The 22,991-nt window shown below is 31.9% G+C and overlaps 1 protein-coding gene across 2 annotated transcripts in view; it reads right to left on the bottom strand.

Annotated features, from left to right (window-relative positions):
• Positions 1–387: 387 nt before the first annotated feature.
• LOC105149797 (uncharacterized) overlaps positions 388–22,991 on the bottom strand; it is a 33,974-nt gene continuing 11,370 nt past the window's right edge. For both annotated transcript variants that reach the window (XM_011062469.2, XM_011062468.2), the window contains exon 3: positions 388–7,241. In XM_011062469.2, the coding sequence (XP_011060771.1) occupies positions 2,247–7,241 (4,995 nt within the window). In that variant the 3' untranslated portion in view covers positions 388–2,246. The remainder of the gene's footprint in view (positions 7,242–22,991) is intronic.

Raw genomic sequence — 22,991 nt, 5'->3', positions numbered from 1 at the left:
TTTTTAAGATTAAATTTGGGAAATTTGGGGGGATTATTATAATTGGGGGGATTATTTACATTGATTGCGTTGAAAGTCATATCGGCACGCAATTATCATTTCTAAAATTAATTTATTTATATGAAGATATATAATAGTTCAACGTCTTAATATTCAGACCGTAGTGGCGCTTCGTATTTAAAGTAATATATAATTTCAACTTTTGCCGCGTGACGGAAGTAATATTACATTTCTAGAAGTTTTGCATAGTGAGGCCGATTTAAGAACATAGAATTATTGGTTTGTACGATAACTTCCGCCACGTGGCAAACGTTTTGTGTGCGGGAATCATATCACCAAAAACGAATTAAGATTTTATAATAAAATTATGAAAGAATTATAGCAAAATTCATAAATAGAAATATAAAGTTTTTATTGATTTTTAATAGCAATTTTTTAAAAGATACATTGATGAAACAATTTAATTTTAATATAACAATATATTTACATCTTAAACACAAAAATGTTAAGTGCTACTTATAAAAAAATTAGAATTATGTTATTCCTACTTATTCTTATACATGTAGACAAATATTTAGAAGTGATATTACATTTTTTGAACTTCGATTATAATTTTAATTTCGGGGATTCTATTTAAGGAAATCCTAAAGTCGTCTGTTTTACCGATTATTTTTCAAATAATTATTTTTCTAACTTCCTTTATATATACACAGATTTAAAAAATCCTTTTCTACAATTAAAATATAATGGCACTACAGTCCAAACTAGTTGATTCTATATTAACAAAAAAGTTAGAAAATTACAGTTATCGATTTTTAGTTTTTAATTACAGTTATCGACGTAACAATATTCACTTTATATACAAATTTCATACTTTGTATGTATAAAATCTTGGACTAGAGAAATTAAACAAACAAACAAAGCAAAAATTAAATGAAAATGTTTCTAGAATTAGACTTAGATAGCTAATATGAAAGATTAGAAAATTTGTGCACATGTAAGCATACGATATTGATGTAGTAATGTGTAGAGATGTGTCAATGACACGTAAATCCTATGTGTGTAAATTCTACTAAAATCGATAAAATAGACAACTTTAGGATTTCCTTAATAACATAATTAAATCAAATATTACAATATTTGATAATTAATATAAGATTAATATCTTAATTAACATAAGATTATTTATTATATTAATACAATGATATAATAAATAAAACCCTAATGGTCACTTATGGGCCCGTATTCAGAACGCGCTTTTATCTCTGAAATTCTATAGTGTGCATAACGTAAAGTATAGTATATTAGTGCGCTGCAATACACACACACCCACACCCACCCACACACACACACACACACACACACACGCACGCACGCACGCACGCACGCACACGCACGCATGCATCCACTCACTCACTCACCCACTCACCCACCCACCCACCAACCCACCCACCCACGCACCCACGCACGCACGCTCGCACGCACGCACGCACACACACACACACATCTTTGTAAGCGGCTATATTGTTTGATAAATCGATAAAAATATCGCTCATATTTGGTATACAACGACACAACTTAAAAAATAAATGTTAAATCATAAAAATTTTATAATATTATAATAATTTAATTTTTAAATTCAATTATGGTCTAATAATTGATTGCAAAAGAATAAAAGTATGTTCTTTTTTTAAATGTTTCTAAAGTATGTTTTTTTCTTTGCATTTCTAGTTTTTTTGCAAGCTAAAAAAAATGTATTTTTCCGTTATGTCGTATAGCAAATGAGCGATATATTTATGCAATAACTGCTTCTTTTTTTATTTAAAGAAGTTACATACAAAGTAATAATAACTTTTCCTATTTTTCTCGCATTAGTAATAACTAATTTATCCTATTTTTCTCGCTTTCGTTTATAATTTAATTTTTTATTTGTTTATATATAAGTACATACATTTGATTTGATAAAACAGAATTAATATAGCTAACTAATCAGAATTCAATATTAATTAGATATTATAGATCCACATGTTGCAACAAATTTTATACATACACATATATATATATATATAAAAATTGCAATAAAAAATTAGTTTTTTTCCTCATTCGACTCTTTCCGTAACAAATTATCAAAACTGAAGTGACATTTTTTTGTTATAGTAATTTATCATTTAAATATTTTGTAAATTGATGTGTGTATTGTTAATTGCATTTTAATGGCAATTTGATATCAAAATGGTTTGTTTAATTTATAGGAGTTTCGATGCAGAATCCATAGATAAATTTTCAATGATCTTTGCAAGAGGCTTCACTCTTAATTTACCAATTTTCTCATTCTGTTCTTTGTAATTGAGCGCTGTAACTTCGACTACTCCTTGATTTGATGTATTCTTCACGTTATCATCATCATCATCTATAGTAATTGTTTCAAGAACTGTGCTTTTTTTGTTAACGTTTGTCTGTGTTAGAGGATTACGCATGTTATTAATTTTCGTCATCTCTTGAGAATTTGGGATATACACATAATATGTATGAGAGTTTCTCAAATGCTTCTTATATTTGGTCTCATCAGGGAAAGTACATGGACACAACAAACATTCTATCATAGAGACTTTCTGAGATTTATTCACCTGTGGGACAGTCAATTCATCAGTTCGAATGGAAACGATGGAATCTGCATGAGCATATTTGAGATGTGCATGGAAGAACAGCAAAGATGGATATTCTAGCGGACATAATGGGCATGAATAACCATGACCAGTGGTGTAACTGTTCACTGATTCAGATTTCTGATTTGTAATTTCATTGCTTTTCCAAGGTTTTGGCATAATACGTTTGAATGTTGATAGGGATCTAGTTGGTAAAAGATATGCAGGTACTGTTTTTGATTTATTAATTATTATAGATCCCTTAGCTAATGAGTTAGTTTTAAATTCATTGGTCGAACCAGATTTTAAAGGAATTTCATAACCTTTTCGGAGATTGTTGGTTGATCCAAATAGAGAAATGTTATCTTTGGATTCAGTATTGGATACAGTTTTAAATATCGATCCAGTGGATAGAAAAATTGAAGCATTGTTTCCAATTTCTGTATTTGATGCAACAATCCTAGAAGTTGTTGTAACGGATGAAGAAACTGGATTATCTATTTTTGATTCCGTATTTAATGCAATAATATTACATGTCGAAATACTGTCTTTAGATTTGTTAATATATGAATTTGAAGTCTTCTCCGTAATTGTATTTTTTGGATACATAGTTCTGAAGTTCTTAAATAATTCAACAGTTTTATTGTTCATTCCATTTTTAGCCATAGTATTTTTGATGTTATTAGATTGTTGAATCGTCGATCTTTGAAGAAGTTCAGCTAATTTACTTTCAGTTGATGATGATGATGATGATGATGATGATGATGATGATGATAGTGACAATGTTGATGATATTTGACCAATTTCAAATTGTTTCTGAATGTTATTGCTATTAGTAATGGGAAGAGCAAGTTTTAAAGTAGCTCGTTCAGCTATCATATCATCCATATGAACATAAACAATATGTGTTTGGACAGTGTTAGGAGTAGAGAATTTCATATCACAAAATAAGCATTTGTATTCAGTTACATTACATGTATTGTTCTTAGATTTACCTGGATATATTATATTTGAAGATGATAGCTGATTACAATTCTTCCAATTATCCGTATTATTGCTAATAATATTTGAATGGAAGTGTTTTTCGTGACATTTCAATGAAATACCTGTCTCCAAGACTTCACCACAAATGTGACATATATGTCCATTATAAACATCCCGACAAGAGTGTGTTAATTTCTTATGTTGATTAAGAAAATCGAATGTTTTGCATCGTCTATTACACTTGTCACATTTAAAATCGCCATCATTGGAATAAAATTCTTTGTGCATTACCATATTTCTACATTTCATCTGACAGATTTGGCAAATATACTCATTGGATTGTTCATTTTGTTTTTCTTGATCCATGGAACAATTTCTAATCTGTTTCTGGACGTTGGATGAATTCCGGCTTCTATTCTTGGTATCTTCAGATTCTTTTGTAGTCTCACCTAAATTCACTTCATTCGAATGCACATGTATATTATGCGAATAAAAATGTGACTCATGATTGAATCCCTCATGGCATACCTCGCAGATGTGATTGTATGATTTGCGTTTATCTTCTGGACAATGTGTAAGTTTGTTATGATGATGAAACATGTACATTCCTTGAAAGTTTTGTTCACAGAGTGAGCACCTAAATGTATGATTTTTATAATAGTACATTCGATGCTCAACATAGCGATCATGAGTTTCAAATACCAAATTACAAACGTTACATACTGTGCTATGAGTAACTGATTCATTGGATTTCTCTTGATTATTAGGATTGCATGTGAGCGTATTGAGTACTTGTTGATCGTGTAAGTGTAATATATGAGACCGAAGATCGTGTTTTTTAAAAAAACCTTGATTACAGAATACGCAATGAAAATTGTAAGTTTTTGAAATATGTGGTACATGTGCTGCAGTGATATGTGATTGTAAAAAACGTTTAGAACTAAATCCAGTGCCACACAATGGACAAACATCGGAGGTAAAACTAAAATTGCGTACATGTATTTCCAAATTCTTGGGAGTTTGAAATTGCTTTCCACATATATCGCAGGGATAAGTTCCATTCTTTGTGGCAATATTATTCAATTGTGTATTCGCGACATCTTGATTATTAATTGTGGAATTATTTTCCAAAAGCTTTTTAGGATGTTGCGATTCGTTAATAGTTCCTATTTCCTCCTTAATTAAGTTATTATTAACAAGAATGTTTTGATCAGCTTCATTAATTTCTTGTTCTTTTTTATTATGAAGCGATGTTTGATGTTCATTCGATTTTTTTACACAGTCACTATTTAATGGATTACATAAATCATCCAGATTAATATTTTCGTGACATGTTATGTCAACTATATCATCGGTCTTCTCGTGCTGTACTTCAGGAATATCCTTCGGGGATGAATTTGTTTCTTCCATGGAATCTTTCTGATCTTCTTCTATTTCTTTTTGTACCATACAATGATTTTGATGTTCTTTCAAAGATGTCCGTGAAAAGAATGTCTCGTCACGAAGATATTTAGATTTTTTAGTCAAGTTGCATTCTAATTCAGTATCTATTAAATATTGGTCATCCTGTCGTTGAATATACTTCAGACAATGAACATTTAAGTGTTGCTTCAATGCTTCATAATCAGATAATAACATATAACAAATACAACATTGATTTTGTTTAGAAACATGTTCGCGTAGATAATGCTGAAGTAATTTATGCTTCAATTTATAACGTGCACCACATATGCTTGACATATATGCTATATGAGACGACTTAATATGTATACGTTTGGCCAATTTTGAAGAAAAACTCTCCTTACAAACTTTACACAAAAAATAATTGTTATTATGTTTCTCGACATCTGGTGTTTTTTCTTTTATATGTACAGTTGGAACAACTGTTAAACGTTCCAAAGAAACCTCTACGTCTTTTAGCTTTACTTCATTTCGTACATCACTTTCTTGACAATTGTATCCAGGAGTAAGACAAGTATTTTTCTTGGCTTTAAAAGCAGAAATTTGATAAGAATTTCTTGGTTGTTCATCACATCTTGTTAAAAAAATTGTACACTCCTTGCATTTAAAATGAGTCATAATAATTTTCCAATCCACTTTAGAAGTTATCTTTTCTAAATCAATTCCGTTTCCTTTATTTTTAATATTAAATTCTGTACCAAATCGAGACTTCTTAGATACACTTTTGTTCTCCCTCATTCCTAAATTTGAACTTGCTTCCCCGGAAGAGACTCCATTTAAAGATCGTAAACTGTAAGGTATTCCACGATCATATGAAATAATATTACTTGTTCCATCTTCGGTTATTTTATCTTCGACAACCGTATCAGAAAGTTTTTCCAGAAAAGACTTCATCATTTCAACATCTGCATGTAGTTTTACAAATGGCTTTTTATGCATTTCATGTTTCATATTTTGTTTCTGAATAGAACGTACTGTTCGTTTTAGAAGATTATCTGATTGTGTAGATAAAGGATCAATTTGTCCATTTTGTTCTTCTGGAAGTTTTTCTATTTGATCATCATGACGTAAAGCACACGTAGGAAAATCATCTTTTGTAATGTTCAATTTATTTGGACTAAATTTAATATTGCGTTTCTTTTTGCAAAGCTCAAGATATTCCGTTAATGTTGGTTGCCGTAATCTTTTAGTTGGCGACACTTCATTATTGAATAATTTTTCGGTTCTTGATTTCTCAATATTAATCACATCATCGTTACGAGATTTATTTACGTTTATAAGAGTATCTATCTTTTCTGATTGAACAAGATTATTTGAACATAATGAATTTTTACTAGTTCTTAAAATATCATCTTCAGAAGATGTATTTACATTAAAGATCTTGGATTTGGAAATCTCACGTTTAACAGTGTCATTAAAACATATTAATTCATTATGTACATGAAATAAGTGGGATTGTAAAAGCAATTTTTTCTTAAAACTACGACTGCAAAAATTACAATTATATGAAGATAAGTAAGTACTACGCATGCTATGAACGCAATGACATGTATCAGACTGTAATTTGTCGTTAGCTATGAAATATTTATTACAAACCCTGCACTTATTATTTTTATCAAGTTCGTAATATTGTTTATGGATTTTCGAATGTGAAAGACAACTGAATTTCCTAAAACATATGTCACATGTAAACCCCTTTTTTATTAATTTATTCTTACATTGTATTTTTTTTTTATAGTCTAATGTAATGCTTTTTTGTTTCCTTTTTCTCTTAACATTTTTGGTTACTGAACATAATGCACTAGTGTTTTTATTACTAAAGATTTCATTGGAATATTTTCGTTTCTTAAAACGTGGTAAGGTATTATCTATTTCTTTCTTTGTTTTTACATTTTTACGATCTGTATTAGCAATATTAGTTACGTCGTTTGAATATACATTATGATCATTCGATGAATGTCTGTTTTCTGGATTATTTATGCTTTTACATGACTTATTAGATAATGATTTGTCGCAATAATGATGATCATGATCAATTAAACTATAATAATTTCTAACTATAGGAGTATCATATTCAGTTGTATCAGTATTCGAAGTTGTATCGATAGGTTCTTCTTTAATCTTCGTCCCATTTTGGATTTCTATACCAAGCTGAAAAATATATAAATCAATCTTAATTTTCTAAATCTGCTACAAGACAATTAAAATATGTTCAAAATCCCATAAATATAAAAGAATTAATTTAAAAAAATCAAAATGAATTAATAACATAAATATGCATCACAAACAGTGCCTTGCTGAATGAATTTAGTATTCTTTCTCTCCTAATTAATAAGTAAACTCAGGGTTAGGAAGTAACTAGTTACTTGTAATTAAGTTACAGTTACAATTACTTTTTTTAGTAACTATACTTAATTTAGTTCCTTTTTTATATCTGTAACTGTAACTTAACTTACATTTCTAGTAACTAATTTAACAGTTATTTTTACAGTTACTTTACATTTTAAACTTATTTGTCAATTTAATGTTGGTTAAAATCTATATAATAATTAAGGCTACAATCTACTTGATGCTACAAATGCTTCGAAGCATTTGTAGCGCTAAAGATGTATTCCAACGCTTATTTAGCATATGCAATGCTCGCATGTATCATTTCATTGTTTAATATTTGTAACAATAAAGATAAAATGATATTTGCAAGCGTTGCGTAAGTGGAACGCATCTTGTTTGGAACGCAGCTCAAAGTGAATATTTTATTATTTTCATTATTTGAGTTATCTCGCGTATATTTCCGCAAATTAAAGGAATTTTTAAAATTGTATTGGAGTAAAAAATGCTCGTATATTTTCTTAAAAATTAATACAATGTCATGACTTATTTCGAGATTTAATTAAATTAACTTTGAATTAATATAATTAACAAACGTTTCGGCTTACAAAGCCTTCCTCAGTGCACAACGCAGAAATCTTAAATTAATGCACAAAGAATAACGGATACAATGAAAATTTAAAAACCATCAATGGTAAAGTCGAAATATAAAAAAATATAAAAAAATATAAAAAAATGTATTAAAAAAATTTCGAACGGCAAAAAGTCCTGCCAGATGACAATAAGGTAGGAACATTTGGATACTTCAGTCAACAGTAGATTAATTATGTTTATCGATAAAGATAGATTTGCCAAATTCCTCGGTTGAGATCGAGAATCCAGTTTGTCACAGACTTGTATCATACGATTTAAGAATTCTTTAGTTACGAGTATTTTATTCTGTGTGAAACAAATGGATTTATTAAGATAATATATTATTAGTGAGAATAAAAGATATAAAATCAAATAATAACTTACGATAATTTATATAAAATACTGTAATCTAAACTCTCAATCAAAGATTCAATTAAATTTCATTGAAATTGTATTGTAAACGTAAATTTTTTTTTCTTTGATAGCCCTAATGATATCGATGTTATTTATATCATTCTGTCATAATAACAGAAAAGTAACTGAAAAGTTACTTTTTTACCAACTGTAATTGTAATAAGTTCATTTTTAATCTTGGTAACTTGGAACTGTAACTAGTTACTTTTGAAAAAAAAAATTGTAACTGTAATTAGTTATTTTTACAAAGTAACTTTCCCAACTCTGTGTAAACAATTAAATAGTAACGTACAGATACAATAAACATGAACATGCGCTGTTATCATCTTTGATGAAGTGAGAGAAAGAGAGATGAGTCGATAGAAAATAGGTTTGAATGTTTTTAAAAAAACGCAGTATTCGAAAAAAAATGTTTTAGCCAACAATTACTTGGTTTTAAAGAACAAAAATGGTAATTTTAAGAAAACTTTAAAGTCGTGTATACATGGCACGCACGTACGTAATTTTGTGTGTGTGTGTGTGTGTGTGTGTGTGTGTGTGTGTGTGTGCGCGCGCGTATGTGCGCGCGCGCAGAATGATCGCAAAATATTTCATAAGCAGATAGAGTTGACTAAACTGAGTTAAAAAGTTCTATCAATTTGCAATTTTTGAAATGGTTAACGAGATACATATCTAAAAATTCTAAAGATCGCCAAATAAAGCGTATAAATAAAAAGATGGTTAAAAAGCGACAGATGTCGCACTGCTAATCATCAGACTTGTCTATAAAGACAACTAAAAGATCCTCTCTATATGATCTAAAAGATATCCAAGATATATCATATAGAGGAGATCTTTTAGTTGTCTTTATAAGACTTCTTTAAATTTTTATATTTTAAAAGTCACATGTGACTTCTAATAATGTTAAATCGCCGAATTTATTTTTTACACAAAACTGAAGAAAATGATATGACTATCAAAACACATTCCATTTATATAGATCCTGCACACAAGGAAGAAAATATGCGCAAATTCATTAAGTAGTCAGACTCTATGTACAAGAACTCCACATCATCTTGTGCACATCACTAATTGGCCAATTTAATATAAATCAATAAATAAATAACAAGAAGGAAATAAATAACTATAAGCCAGATTTTTATGTCAAATTTTTAGAACATACGTTTCGATCTTATTATTAGGTCATCCTCAGTGTAAAGAAATTAAACGCAAATTTGACAAAATTAATAAAACGATTAAAAATTATACAATTTATAGTTACGCAAAAAGTTGGTAGTATTTATTCTATCTACCTTCCACAATGCAATGCTTTTCGTTCTGGTAATATTATCGATTGTATTCTTCCATTATAACAGTCGGCAATAAGTCCATAATGAAAATATTGAACATGAGTCATTAAATAAAAATGTACCAGCACACATTCTGTTATTAAATTAATAAAATAGATTATAAAAATTAAAATAACAATGAATAAATGATCGTTATATTCAAAATTATTAGTATATACAATCCTTATTTTAATAGACAACTATATTAAAGTATTAATAAATAACATTATTGTACACATCCTCAACTGCGATTGGCAAACCAGAATATAATCAATATTGAAACAATGAGTCAATTTAATTCGCAAGAAGTAAATGCGATCAGAGATAAAAATTGAAACTAGTTCAATTAAATTGCTTGTATTGTATTATCAAATGTGAGCGACATTCTGTTATATTATCTTGTTAAGAGAGAGGATGAGATTGGAAGGGGAATAGAGATAAGGAACGAGAAGGATAGAGATAGAGGAAAGGAACAAAAAGGAAGGGAAGAAAAGATTAGGAGGAAAAGAAGGCTGCAAAATTTATAGATAAGAATTAAGTAATGCTTCCGTGTCGTTTTGTTTGTTCAATCCCAATTTTTATTTTTTAATGTGAACTATTTTGGAGATCAATCTTTTATTGTACGATGGTTCCTTATCTAAGATCTTTATGAATTCTTTTAAGTGCTAACTTCCCGTGGCATCGCAAGATTCAAAAAAATCAATTGAAAACTATGAAATTTTATAGTTCTCGAAGAGTTCTACTATTTAACAATAGTTCCAGTCTCTAAGTTATTTTAAATAATAATTAAACACGCGCGCTGGCACTGCATCACAAGAATAAAGTACTCTTTAACAGCCAATTCCAGCTGACTTGTTGGCATTTTCCTGTAGTTCTACAATAGTTCCGACGATTTTTATAGATTTCTTTTATACTTCATTTATAGATTTATAGATTTTTTAGACTTCATTTTTGACATTAAATATTTAGTAAATAAACAAAATATTTATTTGTTATAAAAAAGAATTGGTGAATCTTAATGACACTTTGCATAAGTCATTTTTAGTACTTCAAATATGTATATAAAAAATTAGATTTTTGTTATTTTCAAAATTTCTGTTCATAACAATAAAACTAATAACAAATAATAATAATATATAAAAATAATATATAAAAATGTGTTGCTCAATAAAGATAATGTTATCAACATAACTCACATATGTAATTTGTTTAAAGCGTAAATATTAATATGTGTTTTATGCCCTTACAACCTTCTTAAGAGATACTTTACTCTTGGTGGTGCGGTGCCAGTCCATAAATTTAATTATTATTAGAAAATACTTAAAGACAAGAACTCTGATCGAATCTATAAAAATCGTCGGAACTATTATAGAACTATAGGAAAATGCCAACAAGTCTGCTGGAACTGTCTGTTAAAGGCTACTTTACTCTTGTGGTGCGGTGCCAGCGCGCGGGTTTAATTATTATTAAAAAATACTTAAAGGGCAGAACTCTGAGCGAAATCTATAAAAATCGTCGGAACTATTGTAGGACTATAGGAAAATGCTAATAAGTCGGCTGGAACTAGCTGTTAAAGGATACTTTACTCTTGTGGCGCGGTGCCAGCGCGCGTGTTTAATTATTATTTAAAATAACTTAGAGACCGGAACTATTGTTAAAACCTATCACGAACTGTAGAACTCTTCGAGAACTATAAAATTTCATAGTTTTCAATTGATTTTTTCGAATCTTGCGGTGCCACGGGAAGTTAGCACCGCAAATTTTCAAGTGTTATTTTTTTTAGTTAAATCAACGGAACTATTTATAAAACCTATCAGGAACTATAGAACTATTGCGGGTGCCAATGGAACTCTTATCAAAACTTGCGATGCCAAAAGATGAGGTGCCAACTTCACACACGTAGTGACATTACCCTTGTCTGCTTTTATAATAAAAAATTCTGGATGATTTTTAACAAATTCGTTAAATTTAGCTATTCTAAAATTTATTTATCAACCAAATGTAATTGAATTGAATCAGTGTAACATCTATTAAGAATCTGAATAGAATTATTCCTGACAAAATTAACAATATTCTCCGGTATTTATTGTTTACTACGGTAGATACTACCAACTTTTTGCGTACCTATAAATTTTAATCGTTTTATTAATTTTGTCAAATTTGTATTTAATTTCTTTATAATGAGGATGACCTAACAATAAGGTCGAAAAGTATGTTCTAAGAATTTGAAATACATAAAAATCTGGCCCTTGTTATTTATTATTTATTATTATAGAGTCATTATAAGATTATTTTTATTTAATATAAAACACTTCTCATTTTAATATAATATAAATATTTCTCACTTTAATATAAAACGTTCTCATTATAAAAAGCAATAAAAAATTACTAAGCACCGACTAATGTGAATGAAATCGATGAAATCGGGAATATAGGCTAATAGAACTCTCTCGTTGCTGTGTAAAACCGAAGTAAATAAAATCATAGAAAGATAACAAAAAGAGATTTTTTTGTTATCCAGTAATATTTTGTCTAGGTTAATAGCTAATAGCACAGTTCAAAAAAATGCCAGCATCAGAGAGAAACCTGAAAGCAACCATTTTGGTTTTTTTTTTAAACGCTTACATTAGCGCATCGTTCATTTTCGTGATATGGAAATTAGGTGTAAATAATCGACGCCTTTGTGCCTTTGTGAACGGTACACAGCTTGAGCATCCACCACGCACGCGCATTTGTTCGTATGGAGCATGCGCATTACAATCTAAGATCATCTCTTCATATTCTTGTCAATCTACTCTTCTACAAATGCATGAGATTGATAGAATCAATTACATATACGGGGTGCCAAAAATAGGGTAAGAGTCGCATTGGAGGCGTAGAATGGGTCAAGAACAAAAAAATCTTATACTATTTTGAGATATTCGTTCTAGTTTTTGCATTAAAAAAGGAAACGTCCAAGCTAATGTGCGGTGAAGATGAATTATTATGCGAGGATTGCGTGCTTGGAAAGCAACATAGACTACCTTTTAAAAACGCGAGTAATAAGAAACGCAAGATCGGTGACTTGATTCATGCTAATGTTTGTGGACCGACGTCAATTGGAGAGTCTCGTTGTTTTTTAGTTTTGAAAGATGATTATTTTGGTTTCCGCAAAGTTTATTTTATGCATCATAAAAGCGATACTTATAATAGATTTAAAGAATTTGTTACAGAATTTAGAAATACTTTCGGTTATGATATAAAGTCTTTGAGAACTGATAACGGCACGGAATTTACAAATCATGCATATAATGCATGATTTTATGAAGAATCGAGATATCATTTTTGAAACATCAGAACCATATATTATACACATGAACAGAATGGCACTGAGCATGATATCAGAATAACAATCGAGTGCGCAAGGACGATACTAATCGCGAGCGGATTACCGAAAAGTCTATGGGCTGAAGCTACAAATACGGCAGTCTACATTATGAACAGATGTATTCAATCTCATTCGCGCGATGCGGTCCCTTATGAATTATGGTTTAAAAGAAAGCCCGATCTTTCTCATGTAAAGATATTTGGAAGCGTTGCGTTCATGTTCCCAAAGAATTTCATAAAAAGTGGGAGCCGAAATCAAGTAAAATGTTTTTAGTTGGATATCACGGCGAATCTAAGAATTATAGATTGTTTAATTCACTTACCAACAAAATAATAGTATCGCGTAATGTAATTTTTAACGAGAAGACTCGATATAAAAAGAATGAGAACAATGTTTCTTTAAACATCGGTTTTTAAATAATTCTCCTAGCGAAATGAATGACCGTGATGAGATTGAAAACATCGGAGATGATAATGTACCGAAACCGAGTGTCGTAGAAACAAACAAAAACTATGAATTGCGTAATTGATAATTTAAAGCGACCGAATCGATATGAAGCATGCATTGCATTATATAGTAAGCCAGTAACATACGAAGACGCAATAAACAGTAAGGAATCGAAAGAATGGACTACCGCGATTAACGAACAGCTTGAAACTCACGACGGAATGATGCCTGGACAATAGTCGATTTACGAACAAGGAAAGAACATCATTGATTACAAATAGGTGTTCAAAAGAAAATCAATGTTATGCGAAAGTCACGAAATAATTCGGTATAAAGCACGATTGTGTGCTAAAGATTTTTCGCAAAAACCTGGCGTTGACTTTGATGAAATATACTCACCTGTAGTGAGATATGATTCAGTACGCTTGTTGCTTACTATCGCTGCGATCGAAAATTTGGAAATGCGAAAATTTGATATCAAAACTGCCTTCATTAATGGTAAAGTCAAAGAAGAATTATACATGAAAATTCTTGATAGTATAAGTGCAGATCATAATAAAGTATGCTGATTAAATAGATCAATATACGGATTAAAACAAGCAACAAGATGTTAGAACGATCGGTTTAACGATTTTATGAGAAAATTTAATCTAAAGCAAAGCGAGTTTGACAAATGTGTCTATTTTGACGATTTCGAAGGAAGAAAGATCTATCTGGCCTCTATATGTTGACGACGGGATCGTGTTAGCGGATTGTACTATTGTAATCGATCATTCTTTACCTAACTAAGAAATACATTTGATATTACTGAGAGCGATGTGAATAACTTTGTAAGTATAGAAGTAGAGCGAAATCGCATCGAACAAATCATATCACATCGTAATAAGATTATTGAAACGTTTTGGTTTATGCGAAACAAAGAGTATGTCCGTACCATCTAATCCACATGTAACTTTAAAGATCTCTGAGAATGAGTGGAAGAAAGCGGACAAAATCCCATACCGGGAAGCCGTAGCATGTTTGCTATTCCTAGCAATGACATCGCGTCCTGACGTCTCATACGCAGTAGGATTGGTAAGTCGCTTCTGTAATAAGTTTGATATAAAAGTCACTGGAACGCGATAAAGCGAATATTTAAGTATTTGTTAAGCACCGAAAAATATGATATATCGTGGTCGCGATACTTCTAAAATCAAAGGTTTCGATGTGGATTACGCAGGTGATATTGAAACGCGACGCTCAATATAGGCTATCTTTTTCAGTTTGCAGGCGGAGCAATTATTATACATGGCTTCGAACATCAAGCGACAATAAGTCTAAGCACGACTGAGGCGGAATACATAGCGGCGAGCACTGCAATTAAAGAATGTATTTGATTAGATAAAATTCTTACCGAGTTAGGAACCAGGCATGACAAGGCAATCACTTTGTATATTGATAATCAGAGCGCAATCAGACTGATTAAGAATTCAGAATATCATAATCGCACGAAACATATCGATGTAAGGTTTCATTTTATACGCGAGAAATATGAAAGTCGAGCAATAGAAATTATATACGTGCTCTCTGATGATCAACTTGCAGATATTCTCACTAAGAGCATCGCGAGAGATAAATTCAAATTCTTGCAATCCAAAATTGGCAGAAGAATTGTCAAAATTGGTTGAAGAATTAGATGGTTAGTAATAACACTTGGAAAGTGGAAGTGTTAGAAATTATGATATTTTTATGTTCCGCGTGTTATGTGTGCAATGTACGATTATAATCTTATCATATAAGCAGATTTTATTTCATGTAATTATGATATTGCACGCAGCATGACACTATTGCTTTTACTTCTTACCGCGTCGATCGAGACGCTGTGTGTATCAATAGTGTAGTTAGTTCGTCACGAGGCTTGTATCTAATAACAGCTTCTTTATTTTCGTAGGCTCTTTGTTATTATTCCACAAAAATAACCCAACAAAAATAAAATTTCAAATTCAAAAGCAAAATTACTTTATTTATCAAACCAGTAATCGTACTTCTCTTTTGAGAGATCGGGTGATGAGATAAAAAATTCAAGTATCTATCCGAAAACATTGGTTTATGATATCAATCAAATTCAATTATATTATTATTAACAATTAAAGTGACATCTAAAAAATTCAATCTGTCGTCATCGACCTTCATGGTAAACTGAATCCTTAGATGTTGAGAGTTAAAAATGTCAAGAACAGAATTAATCAAATTGGCAGGTGCTGCCATAATTACATCTACAAATGTATAATAAAACGGCAATTGAATTAATGACAAAGCTTTACTTTCCAACTTTCGCATGACCAAATTCATAACAATGGGAGACAATGGAGATCCCAGGGAGGAGTGCTATAATTCTGTTTATAATATTATTAAAAATAAAAAAAGTAGAAGTTAAAACCCAATCGACTGCTTTAATGAATTCATCCTTTGGTAAACAACAATCCCTAGAAATAGAAGAAATAAAAGAAGAAGTCTTTATGATAATTAACTTATATTTAAGAATATGTAGGTTGTAAATATGCGTCCTTTTCAATTTTCATTTTTTCAATTTATTTGGTCCGTATTTGGGTTAGAATCAATTAAACGACATCGATTTGATGTCGATTCCATTGTCATTTCTCTGGGAACGAAGTAGAAAATAGTTAGAGTTAGCTAAAGAAACTAGAATTTTTATTAAAGAAATGAATAATAATGTTATTTTTACCCGAGCTAATAACGGTAATGTCACGGTCGCTTTAGATAAACAAATGTATATTTCAAAACTGAGATGCTCCAAGATGTAGATACATATAAAATCATTAAAAAAGATCTCACAAAAGGAATTGTCACAAGATTGCGGAGTTTACTTGTGAGGTGGAAAGATGCAAATTATATATTCAATTCTAAATATAGAATGTTACTTTGCAGTGATGGGACGCCTCCGAGAACTTATGCTCTTCCAAAAATATATAAACAAAATTGTCCTTTTCGTATAATAGTCTCTTCATTGAATAGTCTTCTGTATCAATTAGTAGTTTTTCTACATTTGAAGTAAATTGATCATAGATGATTGAACAATACTGACATATTCGAGTTTGAAAATAAGTGAAAATCAGGAACATTTCCGATACATTCCATTTTATTATAAAAAAGCGAGCATGGCATGACAGACAGCGCACTGGTCTACCATTCCAGAGGTCCCGGGTCTTAGTAGGAATCAAAATATTTACGTTTATGTTTCATCTCGGAAAAGACTGGCAACCTTTCGAGAGTATCCTTGCCCACAAACATCTCTCGAAAAATCCGCCGTTTGGAACCTGCATTAAAACTGTAAGTTCCATATAGCATCGTGGCAGTTGAATAATCAACGTGCACCATAAGTACATGAGAGAGGTGTAATACAGGCCAGAGATCTAATATAAGAAGAACAAGAAGATTATAAAAAGGGGAAGAACGCTGCGCAAGCCGCAGAAAAAAGGACTATGCCCAGTTTGGGCCCCGGCTGAATAGCATTGAGACCTAGTTATAATAGGATTGTAGAGCATGAAAAAAAGATTAAAAAGTTCCATATGCACGACTTTGTAAAATGAGTCCCTTTAATGCTACAGCTGTTCAAAGTTCACTATTATGACCATGTATTGTGCACCATGTAAGACTAGTTTTATTCAATTTTTCAAAATATCTAGTATCTGGAATATGTTCAATCTTGACGAAGACAACTAAAACCTTTTTTGGACCCTAAATGCATAGTTATAATGATATATAATAATTGATGAGAGAGAGAGAGAGAGAGACACTCAAAGTATGAAACAAAAGGTTTAATTGATAAAAAGGCTGCATTGATTTGACAAAGGTTCAGTATCTTTAACTGTAACATTTCCATCTCTCGTTTCAGTACGTTTTTTTTTATAATGGCACCAACAGGTATGATATATATATATATTGTATATATATTGGGTCATCTAAAAAGTATCCGCGGTTTTTTGTCACTAGATGTGTGTTGATGGTCATATATCTAGTGACAAAGTACCGCGGATACTTTTTAGATGACCCAATATATATATATATATATATATATATATTTAAATGTGTTGAGTGAGGCTCTTGTGGAACTACTAGATTCTTGTTCCAAGAAATCTAGCACTTCCCCAGCCAACAAATGTTTACGCGATTGGTTTTTTAAATATTAGGTGTTGGAATTAATTCGTAGCGTTTTACAAGAGATGGCACAAGCAGTACACTATTTCGTTGTTACCTATAGTTCTGTATACATTGTAAACATCTATCATAGGACGTCATTTGCCGTACATAACCTTTCTTGAAATCATAAATAACAATACTGTATAATTCATTGAATATGTCAAAATTTGTGCCAGATAAAGTATTTTTGCGGGGAGTTTTGCTTCATTACTTTAATATGAACAAAAGTGCAGCTGAAGCTCATCGTATTTTAGTGGATGTGTATAGTGAACATGCTCTGGCTGAGCAAACGTGTAGGAAGTGGTTTGCACGTTTTAAAGCTGGTGATTTCGACTTGGATGACAAGGAGCGACCTGGTCAGCCGAAAAAATTTGAAGATAACGATTTGCAGGCACTGCTCAATGAAAACTCATGTCAAACACTTAAAGAATTATCTACGTCATTGGAAGTTGACTTCTCAACAATAGGAAAACGTCTTAAAAGTTTGGGCATGATCCAGAAGGAAGGACATTGGGTCCCATATGAATTGAAACCAAGGGATATTGAGAGACGTTTTCTCACGTGCGAACTGCTGCTTCAACGGCAGAAAAGAAAAAGTTTTTTGCATCGGATTGTTACCGGTGACGAAAAGTGGATCCATTATGACAATCCAAAGCGCAGAAAGTCATGGGTTAAGCCCGGCGAACCATCAACATCAGTGGCAAAGCCCAATATCCATGGCTCAAAGCTCCTGCTCTGTATTTGGTGGGATCAGAAGGGTGTCATATACTACGAACTGCTAAAACCGCATGAAACCGTTACTGGAGATCTCTACCGACGGCAACTGATGCGCTTGAGCCGTGCATTGAAGCAAAAACGGTCGGAATACTTCGAAAGACACGATAAAGTCATCTTGCTGCACGACAATGCTCGCCCACACGTTGCAAAACCGGTAAAAACATACCTGGAAACACTTAAATGGGAAGTGCTACCGCACCCGCCGTATTCTCCTGATATTGCACCTAGCGACTACCACTTGTTTCGATCATTAGCTCATAGCTTGTGCGAGCAGAAGTTCACATCTTACGAAGATTGTACAAAATGGTTCGATTCCTGGATTTCATCTAAAGATGAACAGTTCTTCCGACGCGGTATTCATTCACTGCCCGAAAGATGGTCAAAAGTAGTAGAAAGTGATGGGAAGTACTTTCATTAATGTATTTTTTAATGCTCATGTGAAATAAATAACATTCTTTCATTTAAAAAACGCTACGAATTAATTCCAACACCTAATATTTTCTACATTGCCCATAGTAGATCTCATCGCGACCAATAGCTGCTTCGAGATGACTCCGTACCAAAGGCTGGTTTACCCGATTGGTACATTCGCCGCTTGTCCACCCCCCCCCCCCCTCCCAGAGCGAACTCCAGGGGCATCGCTGTCATTACAAGCAAATCCGAATTTCTGTGACATGACGGCATGAATCGCGACCAGTGAGCCAGATTGATGAACTGTCAATCAAATGATATATAATATTTTAGATATTACTTCAATGTCTTTGATACAATTCGTTACCGCCGTCATCCCGGGAAGATGCCCTGGACGCAAAGAAATTGGATAAGACTAGTGGTACATCGTCATAATAGAGAACTTTGGATAGTTCTAGTATTCAGGAAATCTCTCCTATAAAGTTGGGCTTATGGAATTTTTTATTCTCTTTTGATATCTTAAAATTTTAGGCATGTCTTAAAGTTGTTCATCCGGGGCCCAAATTCCTTAAATAAAGCTGGGCATAGTCCTTTGTCGTGTTTATGGAGAGGATGCTCTAATTAGACAAACAGTAGCGAATTGATTTCGAGATAGAAATTTCGATGTCAAAGATGCATCGTTCTGGTCGGCATATTGTAAAAAATGTCGATGAAATCTTCCAAAAAATTGAAGAAAATTGTCATGTGAGCAGCTATGACATAGCTAAGGAGCTAAACATTGATCATGAAACCGTTTTGGGGTTACATAAGGCTGAATACACAAAGAAGCTCGATGTTTGAGTGTTACATGATTTAACAGTAAAAAATTTAATGGATCTAATTTTCATTTGCGAATTGCTGCTAAAACAAAATTGAACCTCTTTTGATAAAAAGATTGATAACGGGTGATAAAAATTGGATAACATATTTCGACTACAATCTTTTTCGAACATTATTATTATATTATGATAATAATGTTCGAAAAAGATCGTGGTCGAAGTGAAGTACTACAAACAATCACAAAGATTGACGCTAAAAATGATACTGTGTCTAGTGGAACTAGGAAGAAGTCGTCCATTATGAACTGCTGTCGCCAGGCAAAACGATTGATTCTGATCTCTACTGTCAACAACTAATACGATTGGAGTAATCCATTCAGGAAAAGCAATCAGAATTGATCAATAGAAAAAGTCTTCCATCATGACAATGATTGGCCACAAGTCTTTGATGACTCGACAAAAATTAAGAGAGTTTGGCTAGGAAATATTGATATGTATCCACCGTATAGTCCTGACCTTGCACCGTCCGATTACCATTGTGTGGTTTCGGTCTTTGCAGAACTTTCTTAATAGAATAAACTTTAAAAGAAACCTGAGAAAATCATTTATCTCGGTTTTTTATCGAGAAAAATCACATAAATTCTACACCGATGGAATAATGGCTCTAACCGAAAAATGGCAAAAGATCATTGATCAAAACGATATATGTTTAATTTAATATAAGATTTGTAAACAATTTAAAAAATATGGTTCAATTATACTCTAACTAAAAAGACTTTTCCTAACAATATAAAAATTTTATACTTTAAACGTATAAAACAAGCTTTGTCCGGAGCGTCAAATTTAGTACAATTGTATTAGATTGGATACATTTTTAATTATATTAGCATCCTGGTATTAAATCTGGTCTGCAAACCATCCTGATTGCAAAAAAGAGTAAATAAATAAAATAAACAAAAATTTTTGATAGCTTTTAATTCAATCTGATACATTTTTACCATTTAATTGTACAATTTATTTTTTAGTTCCAATAACATTGTTTGAATTAGTCCGGACTAGATTACATGAAAAAACAATACTGTGTTTTTATAAATAAGCTTAAAAGCTTCAGTATAGGAAAAAAGATTGCACAAAAATTATGTATTATGTGCATGTGCAATATTGATGTAATATCATGTAGTCTGTTGAGTCTGCTCCATGTAATCTGTTGAGGTTTTATAAATCATATATATAAATCGATAAATCAACTATTTTCTTGGAGTTCGATGTGTACTGTCATGCCAGTATCCCCAAGGATCCTAAACTAAAGATTGAATTCCAACGGGATCACTTTATAGACTTACACACATTGGGTTAGCGATCCATTTGACACTGCGAGAGCTACAAAGCATGTATAATACTAATATGGCTAATCCACTTAACGCTTTAAAATACTTCCAATAAATTTCCATTCTCATATGACATCAATATGTTTTCGCTCCCACTCTCTAGGATTGGCTGAAACGTCTATGTAGCACTCATGAACACTAATGGACCAATCCAAGCGTAGCATTTGAAGCGTAACGTTCAGAGCATTTTGAAGTAAATGGACTGCAGCCTGATATATCAATACTGCACGCATATATACGCATAAATTTTCTAGGATACCAATCTTTCATAGTATTTGAACTTAAGCTATATCGGCACATGTATAATTACGCCAAAATTATATGTTGATCTACGAATACGACTTACATTTCACGACTCAATTACGGCCACCTTTTTGTTCAGGTCTTAATTCTAAGAACTCAATATTGTTCATGTAATCCGTAGTCCATTCCATGTAAGCCGTTCCCATTTTACATAAATATTTATATTATAGAATGTTTGTATGAACTAAATCGCAGCAAATGACATCTTTAAATGCTACATTGGACTAAAAGCAGGTAAAATAGACTTAAATTTCATAATTTTTTTCATTTTCACCATAAAGTCGACCGGTTTGAATTTTATTATCGTTTATGCTTTAATTCTGGAAAAGGATTTTTAAATCTGTAAAAAAATGAAAAAATAAAAAAATCACGTTGGTTGACAAAACAGACTTTAGGATTTCTTAAAGCCTTGTGTCCATGATATTGGAAATCGATCCGAGATCTCAGACAGAGAAAGAACAAATCACATTTGAACAATTTGGTTACATGACCAATGTCATAGGCATATAAGATAGACCCTATTCATCACAAGCGTTTTATACCAACTGCAATTGGTGCTTGTGATTAGTTCCGCTTTCGTTCCGCTATTCCGCTGCATGGGTAGGCATCCATAGTTGGTTCTTATTTTAAGACTGTATTATAGAGTTTTCTCTTGGGATACACTGAGTATAATCTCGCACTACACCAGTTGCGTGTAAGTGCTGCATCAATGCTGCACTACACAAGTGTACATATGGTACACACTATTTCATGTTATCGTGTTTAATTCTGCCGGTTGACTTCCATTTTCAAATTTTTAATGTCACACTGGCTCTATATCGTCTCTTTGAGATCGTGTAGCAAAACCCCACTTCGTGCATAAAATTTATACTACACTATAGCCACGGAAACACGTTACACTGTCTGAGTGTTGCACAAGTGAGCGATAGTGCAGCCAAGAGAAAACGTTATTAAGTAATGTTTTAAGATACTGATACGACCCTCTGATTAGCTTAAGACTGTAAGTGAGGCTAGAATAAATATTTTCTACTTTAATTTCATCAAAATCTGTGAGGAAGGTAAAATTCTTGAGTATTACCATTACTTTTACATCTTATTTTTTTCAGTAATATATTGGGAGTACAAATTAGTTCAGTCCGTTTTTTTGTATTCAAAAATGCATTTATTTCAAAACAAAATGAATGAACAGATTAAAGTATTGTCCATCGCTGGCTACTACTTTTTCCCATCTCTCAGGCAATTTTCGAATTCCATCTCGAAAAAATGACTCATCTTTGAAGGCGATCCAATTTTGGAGAAGTGAACCGGTGACTTGCCAAATCGTGCTGCATCCTTCGGAACAACCAGTAATCAGAAGGAGTAATGTCTGGAGAATACGGCGAGTGCGGTAAAACATCCCATTTGAGCGTTTCCAAATATTTTTTTACGACTTTTGTGACATGAGGCCGAGCGTTATCATGAAGAAAAATAACTTTATCATGTCTTTG

Source organism: Acromyrmex echinatior, chromosome 18 (assembly GCF_024713525.1).
Source record: "Acromyrmex echinatior isolate Ae372 chromosome 18, ASM2471352v2, whole genome shotgun sequence".
NCBI lineage: Eukaryota > Metazoa > Arthropoda > Insecta > Hymenoptera > Formicidae > Acromyrmex > Acromyrmex echinatior.
This window is presented reverse-complemented; position numbering and strand designations above follow the sequence as displayed.